General features: G+C 39.8%; 1 protein-coding gene across 2 annotated transcripts in view; it reads left to right on the top strand.

Moving 5' to 3' along the window:
• ccser2a (coiled-coil serine-rich protein 2a) overlaps nucleotides 1-21,015 on the top strand; it is a 46,478-nt gene that overhangs the window by 16,451 nt on the left and 9,012 nt on the right. The window contains exons 4-10 of one of the 2 annotated variants that reach the window (XM_086172092.1): nucleotides 6,702-6,795; nucleotides 9,278-9,386; nucleotides 9,529-9,709; nucleotides 10,975-11,043; nucleotides 11,574-11,684; nucleotides 14,672-14,818; nucleotides 20,328-20,412. In XM_086172092.1, the coding sequence (XP_086028218.1) occupies nucleotides 6,702-6,795; nucleotides 9,278-9,386; nucleotides 9,529-9,709; nucleotides 10,975-11,043; nucleotides 11,574-11,684; nucleotides 14,672-14,818; nucleotides 20,328-20,412 (796 nt within the window). The remainder of the gene's footprint in view (nucleotides 1-6,701; nucleotides 6,796-9,277; nucleotides 9,387-9,528; nucleotides 9,710-10,974; nucleotides 11,044-11,573; nucleotides 11,685-14,671; nucleotides 14,819-20,327; nucleotides 20,413-21,015) is intronic. The other variant, XM_086172084.1, reaches the window with a different exon arrangement.

Here is a 21,015-nt window from a genome sequence, read left to right on the forward strand (position 1 = left end):
TATCAAGAAAATGTGTAAAAAATATCTTTTAGTCTTTTAACATCAGTGCATGCATAACATTGACACATCCCACCCACAATGGGACAAAGTACGCCACTTCAGGAGGACAATATATCCAATTCTAGTGGAATATTGGGACAGAAATGGTTTGGAACACAAAAAAATGTTCAGTGTCTTGACTTGGTTTCCAAATTCCCCAGATTTCAGATTCCAATTCAGCACCTATGGAATGTGCTGGACAAATAAGATAGATCCATGGAGACCCCCACATTGCAGCCTTTGGCACTTTAAGCATCTGGTGGCGACATCTCCGTGCCAGATACCACAGCACTCCTTCAATGGTCAAAGAGAGTTAGTGCCCCTTTGTTTTTGTTTAGAAAAGGGTGCCAACCCAATAATAAGCAGATGGTTAATTAATTCTACAGATTGGTTAATAGTGCATTCGTAGGCTATTTAAGTCTTTTGTCAATCCAAGTACATGAGACTTGAAGTCTGACCCTTGCAGACCTTTCTGAAGCATTGCGTATCTGAGAGACAATAGTTTCATTTGTCTTCCCAGAGAATGTTTGCTCATTACAGACCTGTTATTTACAGACATTCACATTTCTAACAACTGTTTAACAGTTTAACAACTGTTTAAGGGTACTTTGGAAATGTCTTATTGAATATAACTCTTTTATTTATGTTTCACTCAGTGCAAAACAGTTACTATATTTGTCAAGGCGGTAAGTAATAGACTCAAGGTGTTGAACAACATCTATCAGATGAGCGGATAAAATAAATAACGAAAGGCTCTGACTTTTTTTTATTGTGGAGGCATTTAGATTTCATTAAAAAAAGGGATTTAAAATGATCTAATCAAAAAGTTTTCTTGCCCTTTGTAAATGATATCTTGTGCCAAACACCAAAAGCCATTTGTCGGTGGTGTCCAGGCAGGAGGTATCAGACTTGGGGTGTTGAACAACTCCTATCAGATAAGCAGAATAAGGGGAATAATGACAAAAGAAGAGTAAGGCCAGTGAGGTAGAGAGAGAATAAAACTCATTTCTGATCCTTAATGTGTGAATCAGCTCTGTGGAGCATGTGATTTAGAAATATAGTAATAAACTGAGCTACTCGATTACAGGAAGTGGGCCCACTTACTGTAATTGCATGCACTGGGTTCTCTCTCTCTCCTCCTCTCTGTTAATTTTTTTTCTCTATTTGTTGCCACCCTAACTCATTCCTCCCTCTCTCAATGATCATAAAAATATCGCTGTTAAATCAGAAGAGAACCACAAATATCACCCATTTATAAAACACACATAGTATAAAAGAAATACGTGATGCTTGGGTGTTTTATAACAACACAGGACCAGGCTTGCATCATGGTGATGAAAGATGTAAACGTCATCATTAACAGAGTGGATCAGGCCTTTATTTAAAAAAAGGACATATTTATTCATGTATATATTTAAATGATACACTGCGATTTTACATTGTTGTATCGCCTCCTAAGTTTTACTGCCCTACAGTGCAGTGGCTCTCTTAGTCCACTTGGGGACACTGTGCATCCTTAAGTCACCATAGTGTGTGTTTGCGTGTGTCTGCCAGAGATCCCCATTTGTGTATGCCAGTATTTTTTTTCGAGCTATACATGGCTCTATCTGTATTCATATGCCTCTCTGCAAAATCAAGGAGTGGGCTACCTGAGCTCATAATAACATTCCCATGATGCACTGTGCAGCTCGCTACAGAACCAGCTTTAGAAAATTGGCATTGTGAAATGAGGGCCACTTCTCACAGTGACTGTTAATGTTTTCCTGGCCTCAGCACAAATTTCGGCGCATTGCGAGAGCAGTACACCTTTTTGATATAGTTAAACTTGTTTTGAAGTTAGCAATCATTTGCATTTTGTCATGCATCTTCCAAATAATCACAGTAGTGTGTGTTTTTAAGGATAGGAACTTGGGCGCAAAATGAAGGGGACGCTCTTTGCATTTTATTCTGCCATCTGTCCTTTGTCTGATTCAACCACGCTTGTATTTGCTCTCTAATCCTTGAGTGTCTCCCCTTGCCTTGTTTTTGTTGCCACTTATCTCTGATTTATTTATTTTGGCTCTAATTTGAGGCTTTTGTGGAGCGGGAATGAGACAGGTCAGATCATTAATGTTTATATGAGCGAGGTTCTTAAGCCTTTTGTCTGCAGAGTGCTCAGTCATTGACACAACATGCTGTTAGTGAACCAGCAATGTTGTTGCATTAATAAGGCTTTAGAGCTCACTGCCTTTATTTGTCTCTATTTCAAAACAACAGCATCAGCTGTTCCATGGAAACAATGCTATTAATGTTATTGTTGTGTATTCAGGCTTCCTATACAGTCCAATGCACAGCCACATAGATTGACAGCCACACGTGCAAAAACACACAGTTTTTGCTGAGATCATAGAAGACTGAATTATGACTAAAATTGCAGCCTTCCATCTTTCCCCATGACAGAACCCACCATGACTTCTTTTAGTTTCCGACCACAGTAGCTCTTAGCTGTTCTATTTCAACAGATTACTGGATAGGCAGAGCTCTCACATTCTGTAAATATGCTCCGCATTAGTTGTAAAGGGAACATCATATTAGTGGAATGGAAAAGACGCACCTCAACAGTGCTGACTGAATGTTATCTGTAAAATGGCCATTGATTTTGGTCACAGCTGGTCTTAATGCTAGTATGAAAGTACTTTCATGTTTATATTCACTTATTCTCTCCTTGAAGTTTTAGAATGGAATTCATTTAAAATATTCCACCCTCATGTTTAGTGTTGTCTAAAACAGTTTTTCCTTCGTTGATTTGAATAGAAAAAAATACATTAAAGCTTTGAAACATTTTGGGACAACATTTAAGCTTTTTACACGCATGGTTTTAAATTTTAGGCCCTTCCATTCTGTAAACCTATTTTTGATTGTATGATTTCAGATCCTTTTTTTTTTAAATCCCCAGGTAGAAATTCGTGTAGAGCATTGAGCACACATCACAACAGCACAAGGGGGAAACCTGGGGAGCAGTTGGCAGATTAGGTGCCTTGCCTGCGGGCTATCATCCATGGATGTTCAGGAAGTGTAAAACGCTGTTCCCCTCCCATATTTTTTGATGCTGGTCCAGGGGTGTCCACTAGCAACATTTCAGTAACCGACCCACTTCTCTTTCTCCTCCTATAGCTTCTACCTCAACACTTAGGTTCCTTTTTGTGCACATAGCTGAAAGTTTTGTTCATCACCAAAAAGGCTACAACAACTCTGAAACACTGGTCCAGGACACACAGCTGCTGCCGATCTGGTGACTTTCGATGTGTGGCAGGTTGCTAGATGGCGTGAGCCCATTTAACACCCACGGGTAAATTATCAGGCAGCTGAACTGTTTTCCGGTTGATGTCAAGAGCTCGGGAAATATATACTTACATCTCTGCACATTCATCACAGGATTATAATTTTGAGTACCATGTAGTTGAAAAAGTACAGATTTGTGTGAAGAAGGCGGTTTGAGAAAGATCATCACTCTGCAGTGACTGCTTAGTTTAAATATATACTCTGTGATATGTATCCATTTTGCCAATCTGTAGTTCACCTTCTCTACTGATGAGTTGTTATAATCATATAGAGAAGGCAATAAGGGTGAATTACTGAGGATAAAACTAGCGGGAAATCTGAGAGAAAGCGTTGAATATGAATACTGCGAAAGCCAACTGATTTGTACAAGGACTGTAACCTTTGCCACGGACATCTTGGCTGATCTGGAGGACTATCCTGCGTTTATTCTATTTCCTACATTACACCTCCTTCATTAAGTCTGAAACACTGAGTACCAGGTACTTATTATGCAACACACGGGAGTTTCAATATTTTAATTTTATGCCAGTGTCTCCTAGTCAAAGCTCTGTCAATTTGGTTTCATGAAGCACAAAATTGCCTTGAAAAATAAAGCTTTGAACTATTGATTCATTCCTTGCTTTTGGATGCGCTTAGAATTAGTCGGTTGACAGCAATGTAGCAGTCAGACTAAAGGCATATTCTGAGGTTGTTATGAGATGTGCTTTTGTCGAGTTTTCGGAGAATTCTCTTTCATCATTCATAATTGACTGCTATATTTACAGAGGCCTTCTCTGTAAAGTGTGACTCAATGTAAGCAATAAGCTTCTTCCAGTTGTGATGCAGGATTGAGAGTATTCTGAAAATATGAAATGAAACCTAATGGGAAGAAGATGGTCTTACACCCCAGTTTACGTTTAATTTGAGACGTAGATGTCAATGATGGAGAGGAGGAAGGTGTGTTTGGAAGCAGTGAGAAGAGGATAGGCAAGAGTTTGGGACTGAGAGTAGGGACTTTGAATATCGGGACTATCGGTACACATGATGCAGAGAAGGAACGTGGATATACTGTGTGTCCAGTAAGGCTAGAAGCAAAGGAGCAGGCTGTAAGTTGTACTATCATGGTACTGACAGGAAGAAAAATGGAGTTGGAGTTATCTTGAAGGAGGAGTTTGTTAGGAGGTGAAAAGAATGTCAGATAGACTTATGAGTCTGAAACTGGAAATTGAAGGTGCGATGCCTGATGTTGTTAGTGGCTATGCCCCGCAGATGGGATGAGAGTTTGAGGAGAAGGAGCAGTTCTGGAATGACTTAGATGAAGTGATGCAGAATATCCCCAGAGATGAGAGAATGGTAATTGGTGCAGACTTCAATGGGCATGTTGGTGCAAGCAATAGAGGGGATGAAGAAGTGATGGGCAGATTTGGTATTGAAGAAATCAATATACTTGCTTTGTATACAGGATAGGAACGCAGAGAGACAGATTGTGGTAGACTTTGCAAAAAGGATGGAATTGGCTGCAGTGAACACTTTTTTCCAGAAAAGACAGGAACGTAGGGTAACTTATGAGAAGAGGTACGAGCACGCAGTTAGACTACATCTTGTATAGACGAGGTAACCTGAAAGAGACCAGTGACTGCAAAGTAGTATAGGTGAGAGTGTAGCCAGACAGCATAGGATGGTGGTTTGTAGGATGACAAGGAAGATCAAGAGGACAAAGGCAGAGCAGAGGACAAAGTGGTGGAAGCTGAAATGGGAAGAGTGTTGTACGATTTTCAGGGAGGAGTTGAGAAAGGCTCTGGGTGGTTAGGGAGAACTTCCAGATGATTGGACAATTACAGCTAATGTTATCAGGGATACAGGTAGGAGGGTACTTGGTGTATCGTCTGGAAGGAAAGTATATAAGGAGACTTGGTGGTGGAATGAGGGAGTGCAGGAGTATATACAGAGAAAGCGGTTAGCAAAGAAGAAGTGGGACACTGAAGGGACTGATGAGAACAGAGAGATACAGTGAGATACAGTGTAAGGTAAAGAGAGGTGGCAAAGGCAAAACATTTGTATGCTTCGTTAGAGAGTAAGGAGGGAGAGAATGATCTATTCAGGCTGGCAAAAGATAGAGCTTAAGATGGAGAGGATGTACAACAGGTCCAAGTGAACTCCATGGACCATGATGTTTGGAGATGACATTGTGATCTGTCGGGAGAGCAGAGAACAGGTTCAGGAAAATCTAGAGAGGTGGAGGTATGCGCTGGAAAGGAGAGGAATGAAGGTTAGTCGCAGCAAGACAGAGTATATGTGTGTGAATAAGAGGGACCCGGGTGGAAGAGTGAGGGAACAGGGAGTGAAGATCAAGAAGTTGGAGGATTTCAGGTACTTTGGGTCAACAGTCCATAGCAGTGGAGTGTGTGGGTAAAGAGGTGAAGAGATTTGGTAGAGAAAAGTGTCAGAGGGACTATGTGATAGAAGACTATCCGCCAGAATAAAAGGAAATGGGTCCAAGACAGGTGAGACCAGCAATGTTGTGTGGCCTAGAAACAGTTCCAATGACGAAAAGACTGGAGGCAGAGCTAGAGATTGCAGAGATGAAGATGCTAAGGTTCTCTTTGGGAGGGACCAGGATTGATAGGATCAGGCATGAGTCTATAAGAGGAACAGGACATGTTAGATGTTTTGGAGAGAAAGTCGGAGAAGCCAGACTGAGATGGTTTGGTCATGTACAGAGGAGCAATAGTGAATATATTGAATATATTGGTAGACGGATGCTGGAATTGGAGCTGCCAGGCAGGAGGTCTCGAGGAAGACCAAGGAGAAGATTTATGGACGTAGTGAGAGAGGATATGAAGGTGTGAAAGAGGAGGATACAGAGTATAGGGTTCGATGGAGAAGGTTGATTCGCTGTGATGACCCCTGAAGGGAAAAGCCAAAAGAAGAACAAGATGTTAATGGTTTTAGATAGACAAGAACTTTTACATTGCAGTGACAGTTCCACCATCCTCCACCACTGTGTAAATATTCTGCAGTTACTGTTAATCAGTTGCAAACTTACTATACAATATTCATGAATCCCAGGTAAAACCCGTGTCTATGTGATAATCCATTTTCTATGAACTTTTTTCCCCCCAAGCATCCATATGGTATTAAGCATTTGGTCACTTGTGGCTAATACTTTTCCCCTTCGCATTTGTTTTCTTCCAAGCATAAACAATTTTGTCGACAGACAAAATGGTATAATGACTATAATGCACTCACAATGTGCTTGTTATGTGGCTCTAATAGTACCTAATGCTCTGTAATAAAATGAGTGCTACCTTTGATTTCATTTATTTATTTATTTATTTATTCATTTATTTTGTGGTTTTTAGGACATTCTGAATAAGCTGGACTCACTCGGCCCTGCAGAGTTGGATGATGATGACCTGATGCTTGACATTGACCTCCCAGAAGACGGCATGAATGGTCAGTGCATATACCTGTTGTTATGTGCTTTTGTTGTAATTGAAAATAACTGGCGCATTATTTAGATTTGTCAGGCTATTGTCCTGCAATGAAATTACTTATTGTCTTTGTTTGAATGTCAGTAAAAATGTTATGATCATAAAAGACAGTTCAAATAGTCTTTAGTCTATTAGTCTCCCGAACATCTGTGGATGATCCTCAAAAATTCCCGCTTACGTCTCGTCGGTGCCCCATTGGGTTTAGATTTGAGACACTGGCCTAATTTTAGGAAATGAAATGTATTCTAGTAATTATGAAACCAGTCAGATTCCCATCTTGATGATTGTGTTTATCTAGCTAATTCTAGTGTTTATATTTTTTCTTACATTGTGGGAAAAAACTAATAATGATAATATATTTACAAAGCACTTTCCACTAAAGTGCTATAAAAACATGAAAAAATAAAAGTAGCACACAGTGAATTAAAAAAAATCATTTTGTATTATTGTCAAGTGAGAGGTTACATGCTTTTGGTCATGTGAGCCATAGCTTCCTTCAGCTCAACTAAATTCTGTGGTCATATTTGTTGTTGTGGGGCCTGAAATTGTCATGTACAAGTAAAGATATGTCAAGTACTCATGCTATTTCTCTCTCTCTCTCTCTCTCTCTCTCTCTCTCTCTCTCTCTCTCTCTCTCTCTCTCACACACACACACACACACACAAAGTTTATCAGATAAACTTGGAAACCTGGTATAATCTTCTGCAGAGCATGACAAAAACTATCCTGCTCTAATGCAATATGTCACAAGAATTTTAACCTCATTATTGTAAGATTATTAGCTTGAGAAGTTGAATGAATATCTAGTCTGCTGAAAAAGATGTTGCTTGTTGCAAAAGTGACCTTGAAATATTCAGTTTCTTACAATGGAGAGAGTAAGATTACTGACAGTCTGATTTATTGAATTGCTGCTGCATTAGTGTTGCTCTGGATAGGAATCAGCTTTTGTCACTGAATATTGTCTGTAAACAGTAACAGCCTTGTTTGTGACACGAAAGAAAGACTCAGACAGACAGAGAGGTGGGTGGTGGAGGGGATAGGTGCTCACTCCAGTGGAATGCAAATTCCAGTGTTGTCCCTTCCTACTCCTTTTTCGGAAGTGGCCATATTTATAGTCCTACGTGTCATGCTTTGCTCTGGTGTCATGAGACGCAGACTGAAAGGGAGCTAGGCTGAAATGTCCAGTTAGACAAGTCCACACGGCGACCCCTATGGAAATGCAGGATAAGGCAAGGTATTTTGACAGGGCAGTCTAAAGCCCTTCTTTTTCCTATATCCTTCTCTTTTCCTCTGTCCAAGTAACGTTCACTCTGCAGCAAAGTAGTACGACAGGAAGAGGGGAAGTGGAGACAAGGAGTAGAACAGACAATAGTAGAAGGTGGCCTCATGCTACGTCTCTATTCGGCTGTGAAGTCTCGTGACGGCAGAGCGGCCCCAAATGTTTCACTGAGACTGCCTCCGCTGATGACTTCCTATCTTGGATACAGTCCAGTTGCTCTCTTACCAACACTTCCTCCACCACAGTCATCTTTCCCCAGCTCCTGTTCCTAGGGAGTTCCCAGAAAAACAAGTCTGAAAACAAAGTCAGAGCCAGACTTTCTCTCTTGGTCCCTTTAACTTCACCAGCATCAGGCATGATTCCTGTCTGGTATCCGTTTGATTTTGTCTGAATTTATGGATTTTACCTCGTGGAATATCTTGGAGGACTGCTTCGAAGATTACCTTTTCTGACTTGAAAAGGAGTTGTTGGGAGCGTGCGAGTTTCCTCAAGTTTCCCGGAATGTAACGGTTTGGTATGAAACCGGCTGCCTGCTTCAGTGTGGTGTGGTGACATTAAGGGGAAAGGATTTTAATCACTACTGCTTGGATCTTGACTTTATGTCTGCCATTTCTTCTTTATCTCTATTTCTCTATCCAATGACTGCCTTGGCACAAAATAGCAAATTGCCTTTTTGATTTTCTGATTAGAAAATTTATCAGCGGCTATGGTTCATTTCACAGTTGCATGCTTTTTACTGTCGTCAACTTCTTTGTTGTCTTACCTCATTGGAAATGTAACGGCTTGCCGATACGACATTGTTTGCATTTGGTGACTAAGATAGCTGACAAAAAAGGAGGGCAAGATTGAACAAATGAAGGCTTATATGTAGATATTTTTGAATAGAGGAGCTGAGTCTAGAACAGTGTTGTTCATCATAACACATAACAGCTTAAAAGCTACATTTCTTTTCCTTTTTTATTCGTATGCGCGTCTTTGTGTAGCTCTGTGTATCTTAAGCAGGAGAGACAGAGAAAAACTTATTCTAACCTTTGCTGCTCAAACATGTACTTTTTTAAGAAGAGCAGAAAAATAAATAGATTTCTTGAATGTTCCTCTTCCATGAATACACAATACATCACGTCACAAATACCTTCACAATTTTTTTTTTCTCCCTCTTGTGTAGAAATTGTTAGGATGTCTCACATTGAACCCTTGGAAAAGGCACGCCGGCAGGGACAGCGGCGCAAGCACCTCCGCTGGAGTGGACCAGACCACTTCCGCAATGACAGAAGGTTTATTGATGGAATAACAAATCATTAAGAGAATGTAGTTCATGGAACAAAAAGTTACAATGAAGCCCATGTGATTGTGTATATTGGTTTATCCCTGACTACATTTTTTTTTTGTTTGGTTGTTGTCATTTCTCTTTCTAAGGCCTAATTTCTTCCAGCACTATGATGGTCTTAGGTCTCCAAAGATGCCCTCACAGCCTGTTCCCCCTGAAAACTGGCAGCATGAGTACGTGACAACACTGGACGAACTCACACTTGGACACATGACCCAGGACTGCAGCTCCCTTAAGAACCAGCTGCTCAAGCTCAGATCCCTACTGCGGGTGCGACACACACTCCGTGAAGTAGACGTATATACCATGCAGTCAGCTCTTTGGACAAATGTGTCATTTGTGTGCATGTGTCCTTTTCTGCTTTTATCATTGCTTGTAAGAGTGTGATCACTTAATGGACCCATCTGTCTCTCAGTGAAATCTATGCAAAGGAAAGAAGGGTTGGCAAAGAAAGAGAAAATTAAACCAAGGCATTTGCTGTAAAAGAGTATGCTTCCTCATTGGATGAATCCACAAAACCAATACCTCTGCAGACACATAATGCCATCACAGAAATGCACACACCCTCTCACACTGCACTCAGGAGAACTGCGTTATCTTGAATGCCAAAATGTACCTTGTGAATTGGAATTTGATATTCTGGTGCGAGTTCTGATGTTTGCTTGCATTTATACTCAAACATCTTGAGCAATTTCCTCCATGAAGCACACCATAGGTGTCAAGATATTTTAGCAAAAAAAAAAAAACATATTTAAAATTCTCCATTTGTGACTATACTGTGTCTTTCTTTTTTGAATAGAACAGGTGAACAATCTTTGCCTCATAGCTAAAAGCAAGTACATGCAACATATATGTTTTCACACATCCGTGTTTTCAAAAAGATTGTCTGCACGATACAGATGGGCAACACGTGGAGAAAAAAGTGAATAACTTTTAATTTCCACCAATTGGTGGACTGGAGAAGTAGCCTTGGTCAAATAAATAATATTCTCCCGGTGTTATTTCAGCAACTATCAATCCAAGTATTTTCATAAATAGCTAAAAAATACTACAGGTATCCTCAGAACTATAAAATTTGGGCTCTTACTTTGTTTGTCTGTGCAAATCTGACATTATTTGATAACTAAATGACAACTGATGAGGCACTAATTGCAAAATAATCAAAGGAAGTTCTAAACTCCAAAGCCTAAGTCACCAACATTTTTATTCACAAGCAGAAATTAAATCTGGAACTGTTTTGATCGGGGGGAAAAAAAAACCAGCATTTCATTCATTAACTTTACATCTTCCAAAGCAAAGTACTCATTTTACTCGGTGGAGTAAAAGTAATGAATCTTGAAAACATACTCAGCCACTTTGCCTCAGGTATCTAACATTCGATGCTGACAGTTCAGGGTCAGGAGAGTATATGTGCTAAGGAGTAAAAATATTCCATCTCACAATGAATCGTAGCTCTTGAGGCATGCCTAAGGCAATTGTCATTGATCGTGCTCACTGTGTACTTTGTGTCTGTGTGTGTATTTGTTTGTTTCCAGCTCGAGGACACAGACTCGCCAGCAGATGTTGCTGAGGAGATAGAAGAAAAAGATAATACTGCATCACAAGTAAGAAAGTTTACCATAGGTTTATCGTATTTTTGAATGGCTAGTGTAAGTATATGTTTCGATAAATCTGTTAAAACAAAAGTGTAGATTCCCCGGGGAATCTGCATATGTTGATCGCATTTATTTACTGGCCTTTAAGTATGTATACCTTGCAGTGTGTCTATAACTCCTCCAAAGAAAGCGAATGGAAATGCCTCACTGCAACATATTATTTTTGGGCCTCTGTTAAATTGTAGGCAAAGGTCAAATATTTGGTAAGAAATTCCAACACAATGGCTCCATTTGTGTGTCCATAAATTATATTCAACCTTCAGAAAGGGCTTCTACTAGGAAGAAGAACCAGTAACTGTACTTGGAAAAATTATAATCACTTAATTACCCTCCACACGCACTATGGAATCTGTAAATAAACTGCAGGTGATGTTTACATCATTGGAAATGTATAGGCAATGTATTTTGTTTTCTAGATGGATCATTTGCACATGCTTCTCCCACATGTTTTAACCCCAACTATTTCCTCATGTTTTCAGTTGGAGGAGCTAATTAAGGAAGTGCAGGTGCTTAAAGAAGAATTGAGGAGTCGTGACAAGACCATTGTTCAGCTCACGTTGCAGTGTCAACAGCTTCAGCGAGAACAAATGGTGAGTGGATGTCTGGAGGGGGAAAAGGAATATTCGAATCTTAACACATTTTGCCGTGCTTTGTGCAGAGAACTTTCTGTGGACATATACATATATGATTTGAGGTATGTCTGCTGCTGATGTCAGATGTAGCCCGCTAAAATGTTAACACTGAAATATTAAAGAATATAGTATCATATCATGTAAGTGAAATCAAACCATAGCAGAGTTATAAAGCAATAATGAACAACTTAATAGTCAGTGTGTTAAGGGCACAGGCTTACCCTCACAACTTTGTTCAAAAGAAAAAAACAACAGGCTTGGAGCCCTGATGTAATAGGATCAGTGAAAGAATAGAAATTGCTCTTTCAAGGAATGTCTTATGTTGTGCCCTTGTACTACAGATCCAGAAGAATAAATGTGGCTGTATAAAACTATTAGATACATTAAATGATGAAATATGAAAAGAAAGTGCATCTTACCCGCAAAGAAGCCATACAGTATATACAAACCTGGCATTAAGGCATTGTTTCACATAATAGTCGATTCTCTTCAGAGTGTCTTCACGAGCAGTTCCAGTCACCTTACGTGAGTGTTTTTACATTGTGTTCCCTTAATGAAAGACGTGCTGTTACAAAAGCATGTTTTCAAGGAGCTGTATCGACAGCAGAGCAAATAGCAGCACCATCTTTATAATATGTCGAAAGGTTCAAAGCTATGGTGATCTCTAACACTGATTGAAAGTAAATTACCAAGCTTCTGACTTTGTGGAGGACACAAGCAACAGAAATATGTGAGCATTACAAGCTAAATGTGGCAGGATCTAAGTGTGTGTTCCTGACACAGTTGAACACAGATATAATAGCTTCTGCATCTACATTTAGTCACTGCTTTGATGTAGATTTTATGTGCTGCAGGTATATATAAGATCCCCCGGTGTAGGTCACCTCCTTGACGCCAATTCAGCGATGCTCGATAGTCAGGCCTATCTTGGAAAATTACCCCCTTCCATTATCCTTTGTTCACATAGTCTAGGCCTATCAGATTTTACATGAGTAGAATGCAACACAGAAATACAGAGAAGACGGTATTTGTTACATATGCAATCACGAGGTACAATTATATTGATGCCATAGTGTGGTTCGTAAATTCTAAACGTGGACTCGAGTGATACATTCGAAGTTGCTGCCAGTGATCATGTAACTGGTTATTGTCAAGTTTTACATTAATGGTCTGCTATTCTGGTTAAAAATGTTCATTATGTTTGGCAAGAAATTATCCAAATACTTTACGGATTCTGTGGTCCTTTTTTTAATAGGGACTTTTCAATTATGCAAGTCTTTGGGATACTACAATTTGGACTGACAAAGTCACTGAAGGACATATTGTGGGCTTTAAAAAACAGTGTTAACATGATCAATTTTTATTTATTTAGTCACTTGCTTACTTACTTATTCATTTATTTATTTACATAATCAAGAATTTTAGGTACCGCCCTTTTTGCCACATACAGATCTACCATCCAGACCTCTGTTGGTCACATAGAACTCTTTATTCTGGTTGGGAGTTTGTCTTGTCTTGTGCTTATGACTGCCTACCTATAACCTCTGTTCTGTTTGCTTTTAGCTGGATCCATCTCCTTTCTAACATTCATTAGTGTCTGAACAGGCTCCCTTGTTAGCCAAACAGCCATATGTCTGGCTGACATTATTCAAATCCCCACTGTATCTAGAAATACCAAAATGTCAAAGCATCTCCTGTCCACCACCTTCGTTGCTGCATGCAATCTTTCCAATTAGAGTCAGCGGGTTCCCGCAATATTGTTGTGCCCTCACCTCGAACAAGCAAAGAGAGTAACAATAAGACATATTTTTAGTTGTGCGCCTGACTTTATTGAGTATGGAGGCTGAGAAAGTGATTATAGAAGTTGAATGTAAAAGTGTGTTTGGGGGAAAGAATGTAAAGATGACACATGGAACATATTTGGTCTGCTGGCTCTGGGTTGAAATGTCAGGTTATAGGAAAGGTAATTGCGTTGGCCTTTAGTATCCTGACAGTCAAAGAACGGACAATTATAAAGGTAAAATAGATTGCTCAGATTAGTTTACTATAATTCCCTAAAAATGAGTACATGACAATGTAATAACAACAGAGACAGAACCTACTGGACTGAGACCTTATATTTCTGCCTAACCTTTTTAATTGTATTACATATAATATTTCAGCCAGGAAAACAGTAAATACAGGAAAAAAGGAATGAAATGCTTACAAAGGGGAAGAGTTGACTGAGCTGAACATACATACCAGCCTAATGGGAGGAAAAAAACAATATGGTTGTTTGCAGAAACTATATTGCATTGAATTGTACATTGTGTTTGAAGGAAAGACAGCCGAGATCGAGAGAGGAAAAATAAGTCATGGGAGACAGAAAGTAGAGCTATCAGTGCTAAGAAAACTAAACAAAAAACAATAAAAACACATCACAATTCTCAGTTTTACTTGTCTTGATACTTCCTCCATCCCTACTCACATACTTTCCTCCCAATTGTTTCTCTCTGAGCTTCATTTTAGTTTTCACCAAGATCTCTGTCAGGTCATTTGCAACCTGGTAAAAGTTGCTCTGTTGTTTTTCCAGTTATATAAAGGGATATTAGATTTAGAGCATAACAATTAAGAACCTTCTCAAAATAACACTAGCTGATTACTAGCTGGCCTTATAACACTGTACCTTAGTTACTTCTGTTGAAAGTTTAACAGACTGTGGTAGCTGGTGCATTATGAGTTTGTGGTTTTAACAGGTTACAAAAACACTCTACAAGCATTTATGCAAAGTAAATGTGATTAATTATTCTCGTCCATCTTTGCAAATATGATTCCAGCCATTTGTGTGCCAGTTGTTCTAGCCAGTTGTTGCGTGCAGCAACAACTTTTACTAAAATGTATCACCAATTAATTCTTCCGTTCTACGCTCTTATCCATGGCTGTTATTTTCCTCCTCACTTCTTTAGTCAGGTCAACGCAAGCAGGTCAGATGTCAATGCCACCACCAGAGGGCTCCCTCCTCACTTCGTCAGTCTGACCGACGGATGGACAGACGGATGCACCAGCACAATGACAAGGCCACGCAGACAAACTGGAGACCGCCAAACCACGCGGTACGTCTAAACATTAACAGCACCCATAACAGCGAACAGCACCACTGACAAATGCATAATTTAAACTATTCATTTTGCTCCAAACATTTCAGATACTTGAGAAACTGCAGACTGACATCTGATAACAAATGTCGCTCTTCTCTGTTGATTTTGGTAGTAACGGGGATATGTTTTTACAGTGCAGCTTGTGCTAGTGCAGTAGTGCATTGGGGATACAGTTATGGTCTAATGTACGTGTGTTGTATGTTGCTGAGTCACACCGCTTAATTCAACTCGCCAGCATCCCATTTTCCTGCTGCTCTCTCTTAGGCTAGAAATGTCTGAATTGATGACTGCACCATGTCCTCTCTGTGGAATACAGGTTATTACTCTGTCTCACAATCTTAATACCCAGATCTGACACCAAACTGGGAGTTGTAGAGGAGGAAAACAAAAAACAGAAGATTAAGGTTGGGCTGGGATGGAGAGAGAGAGCTCCAGATGTGAAAAGAACTGAGGGGGGGTGAGAAAAAGGGAGAAAGGTGGGAAAAGGATAGAGCAGAATGTTCAGCATCATGTTACAAAAGCATGCTGCGTGGCAACCAAGTATTGATTCAGAAGCAGGAGTGCCATAGGCAGGGGGTCCAGTAAACACTTCTCTAATTGACCTGCCTCCTTACTTTCACACAGACACAAACACACACACACACAAGCACACTTGTACATAAATTGATACAGAAATATATGAATACATATATGTTTATATATACATCAATATATAATCAATGTGATACATTTGGCTGCAGATTTGTTTCTGTGGATCATCTGCACATTTGAACATGTCATATAAAATCATCGTCAATGATACTAGGGACAGTGAGATCTCGAGTAACACAAAAGTGACAATATAAGCAAGCTCCTTTACTATGCTACTACCACCCTGTTTACCCAAAGTGCATGTGGTTTTGCAGTTGCCATGGAAACCGTCAATGCAAGGTTAGTGGCTCTCATTGCGTATCGTCCACATTGCAGGAACATCTCTCTGAGACCTGTAGTACCTGGCGTATAATACCGCACTTTACCAGTGCAGTGTCATTTTCTCCTTTGCCTTTGTTCCCTTGTTTCTAGATGTTTGTTTGTAAACTCTTCTCCCTCATTGAATATTCATTAATAAATCATCATCATAAAAATTGGTGTTTCTCCAGTTACACTTTCAAGTGTATGTAGCTGCCCTGAACGGTGGCTTTGTTGCTTTTTGACACACTAACAAGAACAGAGAGCAAAGTATAAACAGAAGAAGAACCAAAGGAGTGCCCCCCCCTCTCTTTTACTTTTAAATTATATTAAAGTCCCTTGAAGCATATTAGCAAGTTCAGTCTGTTCTCTTTTGCCTATGTTTTTTTTTTTGCATATAGTCACATTCATTTTGTAACCCTAGGCCTTTTGTACAAAAATATATAATTTCTCTTTCCCATTTCACATAGCCATTCAGTTTTTTGTAGTCTCCAGCACTCTACAACTACACACATACACAGAGACAAATTATAATGTATTGTCATCTTTATTGTTTTATTTTTTTTTTCCCTTGTTTGGTTCTCTGATGTGCCCTTTATGTTGATTTTTCTTCTCTGACATTTAAAGTGCTGCTGTATCAGGGCAGGGGAGTGGTCCTTGCCCCCAACGGTATTATAGAGAGTTAAGCTGAGAGGATCAGCCAAGAAAAATTTTCATGTCAAAGGCCGCTAGCTATAATGCTTTTATAGCCCTAATGCTGATATCTAGTCACCTTATCAGTAACAGTGGGTAAAATGTACATCCTCATACTGGAGGTCTAAAACCACGTTCTAGTGGGTATGTTGTTAAGACTGTTGACTTCAGAGAGATCTCACAGAATTGTAATTAGGATTATATCAGAAGACAATGTTCATGACCTATGAAATGTGTACATGATTTGTTTATTTCCGGCAAACAGCTCATTGTTCCTGTTACATCCCTAAGCATTTTAATAAGTTGTTTGTTACTGTGAAGTGATAATTCAAAAGAATATTTGTATTTGTAACAAAAATATTATGCAAAGCCATCCACATCCAATTTCTGTGCCTTGACTTCCTCAGTTCGAAGGAAGAGTTTACCAACATATCCTCCCCAAGCGCTTTGGGCGGGAGCCTTCCATTTTAATCTGTTTACAATCCAATTTTGAGTCCAAAAATGTTTGGGGGAAAAGGTTTCACAATAAGCTTAGAGTCCCTGACAGTGTACAAGATGCAGTAAAATATTAGACTCACTTGTCACAACAAGATACACATGTAGAATGAAGTAGGCTTCCTTTTAAGTGTCACTCGTAGGCAAATAATCTTTTTGAGTTGCTCCCAAGAACAACCTTGCAGGGAATAGTATTTATATTATTACCACTGCTCCTTTCCTTTTACAATAAATAGGACGCAGTGATGTCAGCAGATTTCAAGTATAGCACATAATGGGTAATTATAATGCAAATCCTGGCTGTGTCCTCTATTCAACACAGCTATTATCACATGGGTCTATGCACGTTGGATATGCCACGTGTATTGCTTATACTCTTATTTACAAGGGACACGTAGTGCAATAGAACAATCGGTTCATCTGCCTGATGACTTGGAAGTAAACAGCCCCTATAAACAAACATGCACGAGCTGCAACGGTAAAATAATGGCAGCACAATAGGCAGCGTTTCATCAGTGGAAAACAGAGAGGATAATTACACCTTGCCCCTGTTGCTTTGCTTTTTAAACATTCTCTTGTCTGCCTCACCTTTGCGCCTTTCCCCTTGCATATTTTTTCGTCTTAACTTTGTATTCCCTAATTTTCTCCGCAGTTTCTGTGACATCGCTTCTACTGATTCACCTCTTTGTAACTCTTAAAATCTGTGTAGATGGGGAAAAAAAGGAGGGAGTTAAAAAAAAAAAAGGGAAATTCTGGGACAGGATGATCGAAGACCATTCATGATCAGTGTTAAGCTGATAGTTGAAAGAAACCGTTTTCTCGCCCGAAGTCTTGACGTAATTTCTCCAATCAAGGCCCCTCTGTCTGCACTGTTGCATCACAGACACACACAACCACAAATGCGAAAACTCACTGACTTACACATGAGGGCTCATTATCTCTTTCTCTCTCTCTCTCTCTCTCTCTCTCTCTCACACACACACACACACACATAGACACACGTAGTAGTCATTTTGGCCAGGTGAGGATCTAATTGTCAAAGTTAGTGAAGTGAGACGTTGTGGCCAGACTGAAGGTATAAAAAGCTCTGTGTAGTGGATTAGGGGATTCCAGCAGCTACAGGCTGTCTCTGGGACATGGCGTCATGGTTTCGTCTAAATACTGGTGTTACTTGATGAAAAGGTTTTGGGATCACAAAAGAAAACTTTGGATTTACTTTTAAATTCTTGTCCTACTTCCCCAAGTTTTTTCCCCAAGTTCCTCAAGTATTTTTCAAGAAAGTGTGTCGTCTAACGAACACTTATTATTTTGCCATTTATGTGAGGATTGAAAGATGAAAATTCCAACAGCTTGAATTCATTCTCTATTTATTCAATGAATTTTACCTTGCGGCGAAAGTGGGAAGGCAGTCACCGATGCAACGAGAGGAGGGTCTTCCCTTGCTATCCACTCACTGTTGTGTTATTTTACAAGCCCAGGCAAGCCAGGAGCACCACTGCCGGGAATTGATCCTCAGGTCTCTCTGCAGCTAAATAAGAAATGACAGGTTTTGTTGAAAATGATAGAAATTGATATATTTCTATAGAAATACAATACATTTCTGTCTTGCTTTGTAAAACTTGTCGGCTGTTCTTTGCTGAGCTTTTACCGGGGTGAGAGCGGCAAGAGGGAAAAAAAAAATGACAGGCTAAGCTGCCTTGGATGTCTTATATGGCCACCCCAGACTTTCAGAATCATTTATAGACTCCTTCAACATCACTGTCTTGTTCTCATCACCAAAGGTTGCAAATGAAGCTTCAGCAGGAGGTCTCGGCAGAGGCCTCTATCAAGTGGTTGGTGTTCGAGGGAAGACATAAGTGACTGCAGACACTCAGTCCCCCCTTAAAGTAGTCACACCAGGAGGGCTCTGAAATTGCATAGGATGGACCTGCTGGGGAGTGGCTTCTCTCCACTTCTTGTCTCTTATTCCCCTCTCAATGCTTCTTCCCTCTGACAGATGCAGTGGCTCTCTACTGTATTAGTCTTATTTGAGAGGCAGCTCCAGCTGAGGGAGGAAGTTGCATTTGATGTGTGTGTAACGTGATGGTCCTGCTTCACTTTCACTTTGTTTTCCCCACGGGGACTGAAGATCTTTGAATTAGTGCACCTGAAGACTACATATGAAATAAAAGCGTTTATATCTTGCAGTGGGTCTGTGGATAGTTACAGACGCCGGTGAAATTGTTCAACTAAGAGCAGCAGGTAGAAATAAGTTAGATAAAAATATACTGTGTGAAACAATCAAAATGATTTTTGCAGCCAGTGTTTTACTCTGATAGTGTATTGATTGTGATCGCAGAGAATTGCCAATGTCTCCAAGTAATAACTGCATATTTATCATTTAAGAAAATCAGGTCTTACTGTTCAACCTCAGGCTGATGTACTTAAGACGCTATCGTAAAATATATTCAACATATTTTGTAGATATTAAATTTACAGCCTGTGATGGCAGGTTTATGAAAAATGTCCCTACTTACTCTCAGCTCATGAAATCTGTCACGTCAACTGACAGAGTGATAGGTGGAGTTATTGTATTGCAGTCCTTTTTTTGTGTGGTTTGTTCACAAGTGAAAATTGGTTTACCTTTCCAGTGTCACCTTGTTTTTGTTGTTTTTTTCCCACTGATTGGAGTGCTCTTCTAGAATAGATCGAAGGCTAGACTCTAGGGATGGATGAAAAAAAGAGGACTGTAAATCAGTGGAAGAACTATATGGTTACACAGAAGAAAATAAAAATTATCCTGTGTGTCTTGAGCAGTTGGCTGTCAAGACAGTTTGAAATTTTTTAGGAGGCCAATGTTATGGATGGGGTTGTAACGGAGGATACATTCAAATAATCCAACGTGTTACAGAAACTTACTATTGGATTCATCATTTATTTAAAGAGGCTGAAACTGTTTGCCATATTGAAATGAATTGTTGAAAACTGTCCGTAACTGTTTTAACGTATTTAAAGATAGCTTGTCTTGATGGACACGGGGCAAACATGTCAGATATTTTGAATCAAAAGATGACAGAATATGGGGTTTATATTCTGTGTGGTACCGGTAGTTGTCACCACGGTATTCAGTAAGCTTTGTTGTACAGTATTTGTGTACACATCTGCCCGTATTTGTTTTTGTGTTTTGCATTGATTGGGCCTAACTGAAGCACTGTGCGTTTCATGTTGTTTGCTCAGTGTGAGTTTTGTAGAAACGTATTTCTGTGTCTGTGTGTGTGTGTGTGGGTGTGGGTGTGTGGGTGTCCTGGTACGTTATGGCTTTTGTCCTTTGTGTGTTTTCTCTGCGTAGGGTGTGCTGCCCACCCCTTTGCTGTCCCCATGGCAGGCACAGCACCAGGGCGTGACCTGCACCAGCATGCCCCAGCGCAGACAGAGTGAGTCACTAACAACCTCCCCAACTCTTTTCGTGTTGTCCTCACCCTATGGAGCTCGCTATCCGACTCCATTTAAAACCCTCTAATCAACTAGAATAACTCGACTGCATGTTTTTTTCCCCCCAAGCTGAAATCTTTAAACAAAACATTTTTTGTCTTTTGCAACACATTGTTTTCTAACAGTAACAGCTGTCAACATGTGATATTTTGAGGCAAAACATAACTAACTTCTGTGAGTTTCTACTACTTGTTGATAACCATGCCATAACATGTACCGCCCTCACTAAGATTATTTTTGAAAAATATTATATATATCTGCAAATGGACTGCTGAATATATACGTTTTCTCTAAACTGAAATGTGTAACATTTCTGTATAGACAGAAACACCCTTGACTTTGATAAACATACCCAGCCTGATGTAGCTCAGTGACTCTCACAATAGAGGTGCTGTGTAATTCTGCAATGGAGCAGCTTTTTTTGGAGGGCCAAGAAAGAGAGCAACAGTTGGTAAATAGACCTCGGAGAATGCACACGTTTAGGGGAGTGAAAAAATAGAGAAATGATAAGGACACAAAGAGACAAATCCAAGCTGTGTTCTTTT

The sequence above is a fragment of the Fistularia commersonii genome, chromosome 2, assembly GCF_037954325.1.
Source record: "Fistularia commersonii isolate RoL2024-O1a breed Wild chromosome 2, RoL_Fcom_v1.0, whole genome shotgun sequence".
In the NCBI taxonomy this organism is placed as follows: domain Eukaryota; kingdom Metazoa; phylum Chordata; class Actinopteri; order Syngnathiformes; family Fistulariidae; genus Fistularia; species Fistularia commersonii.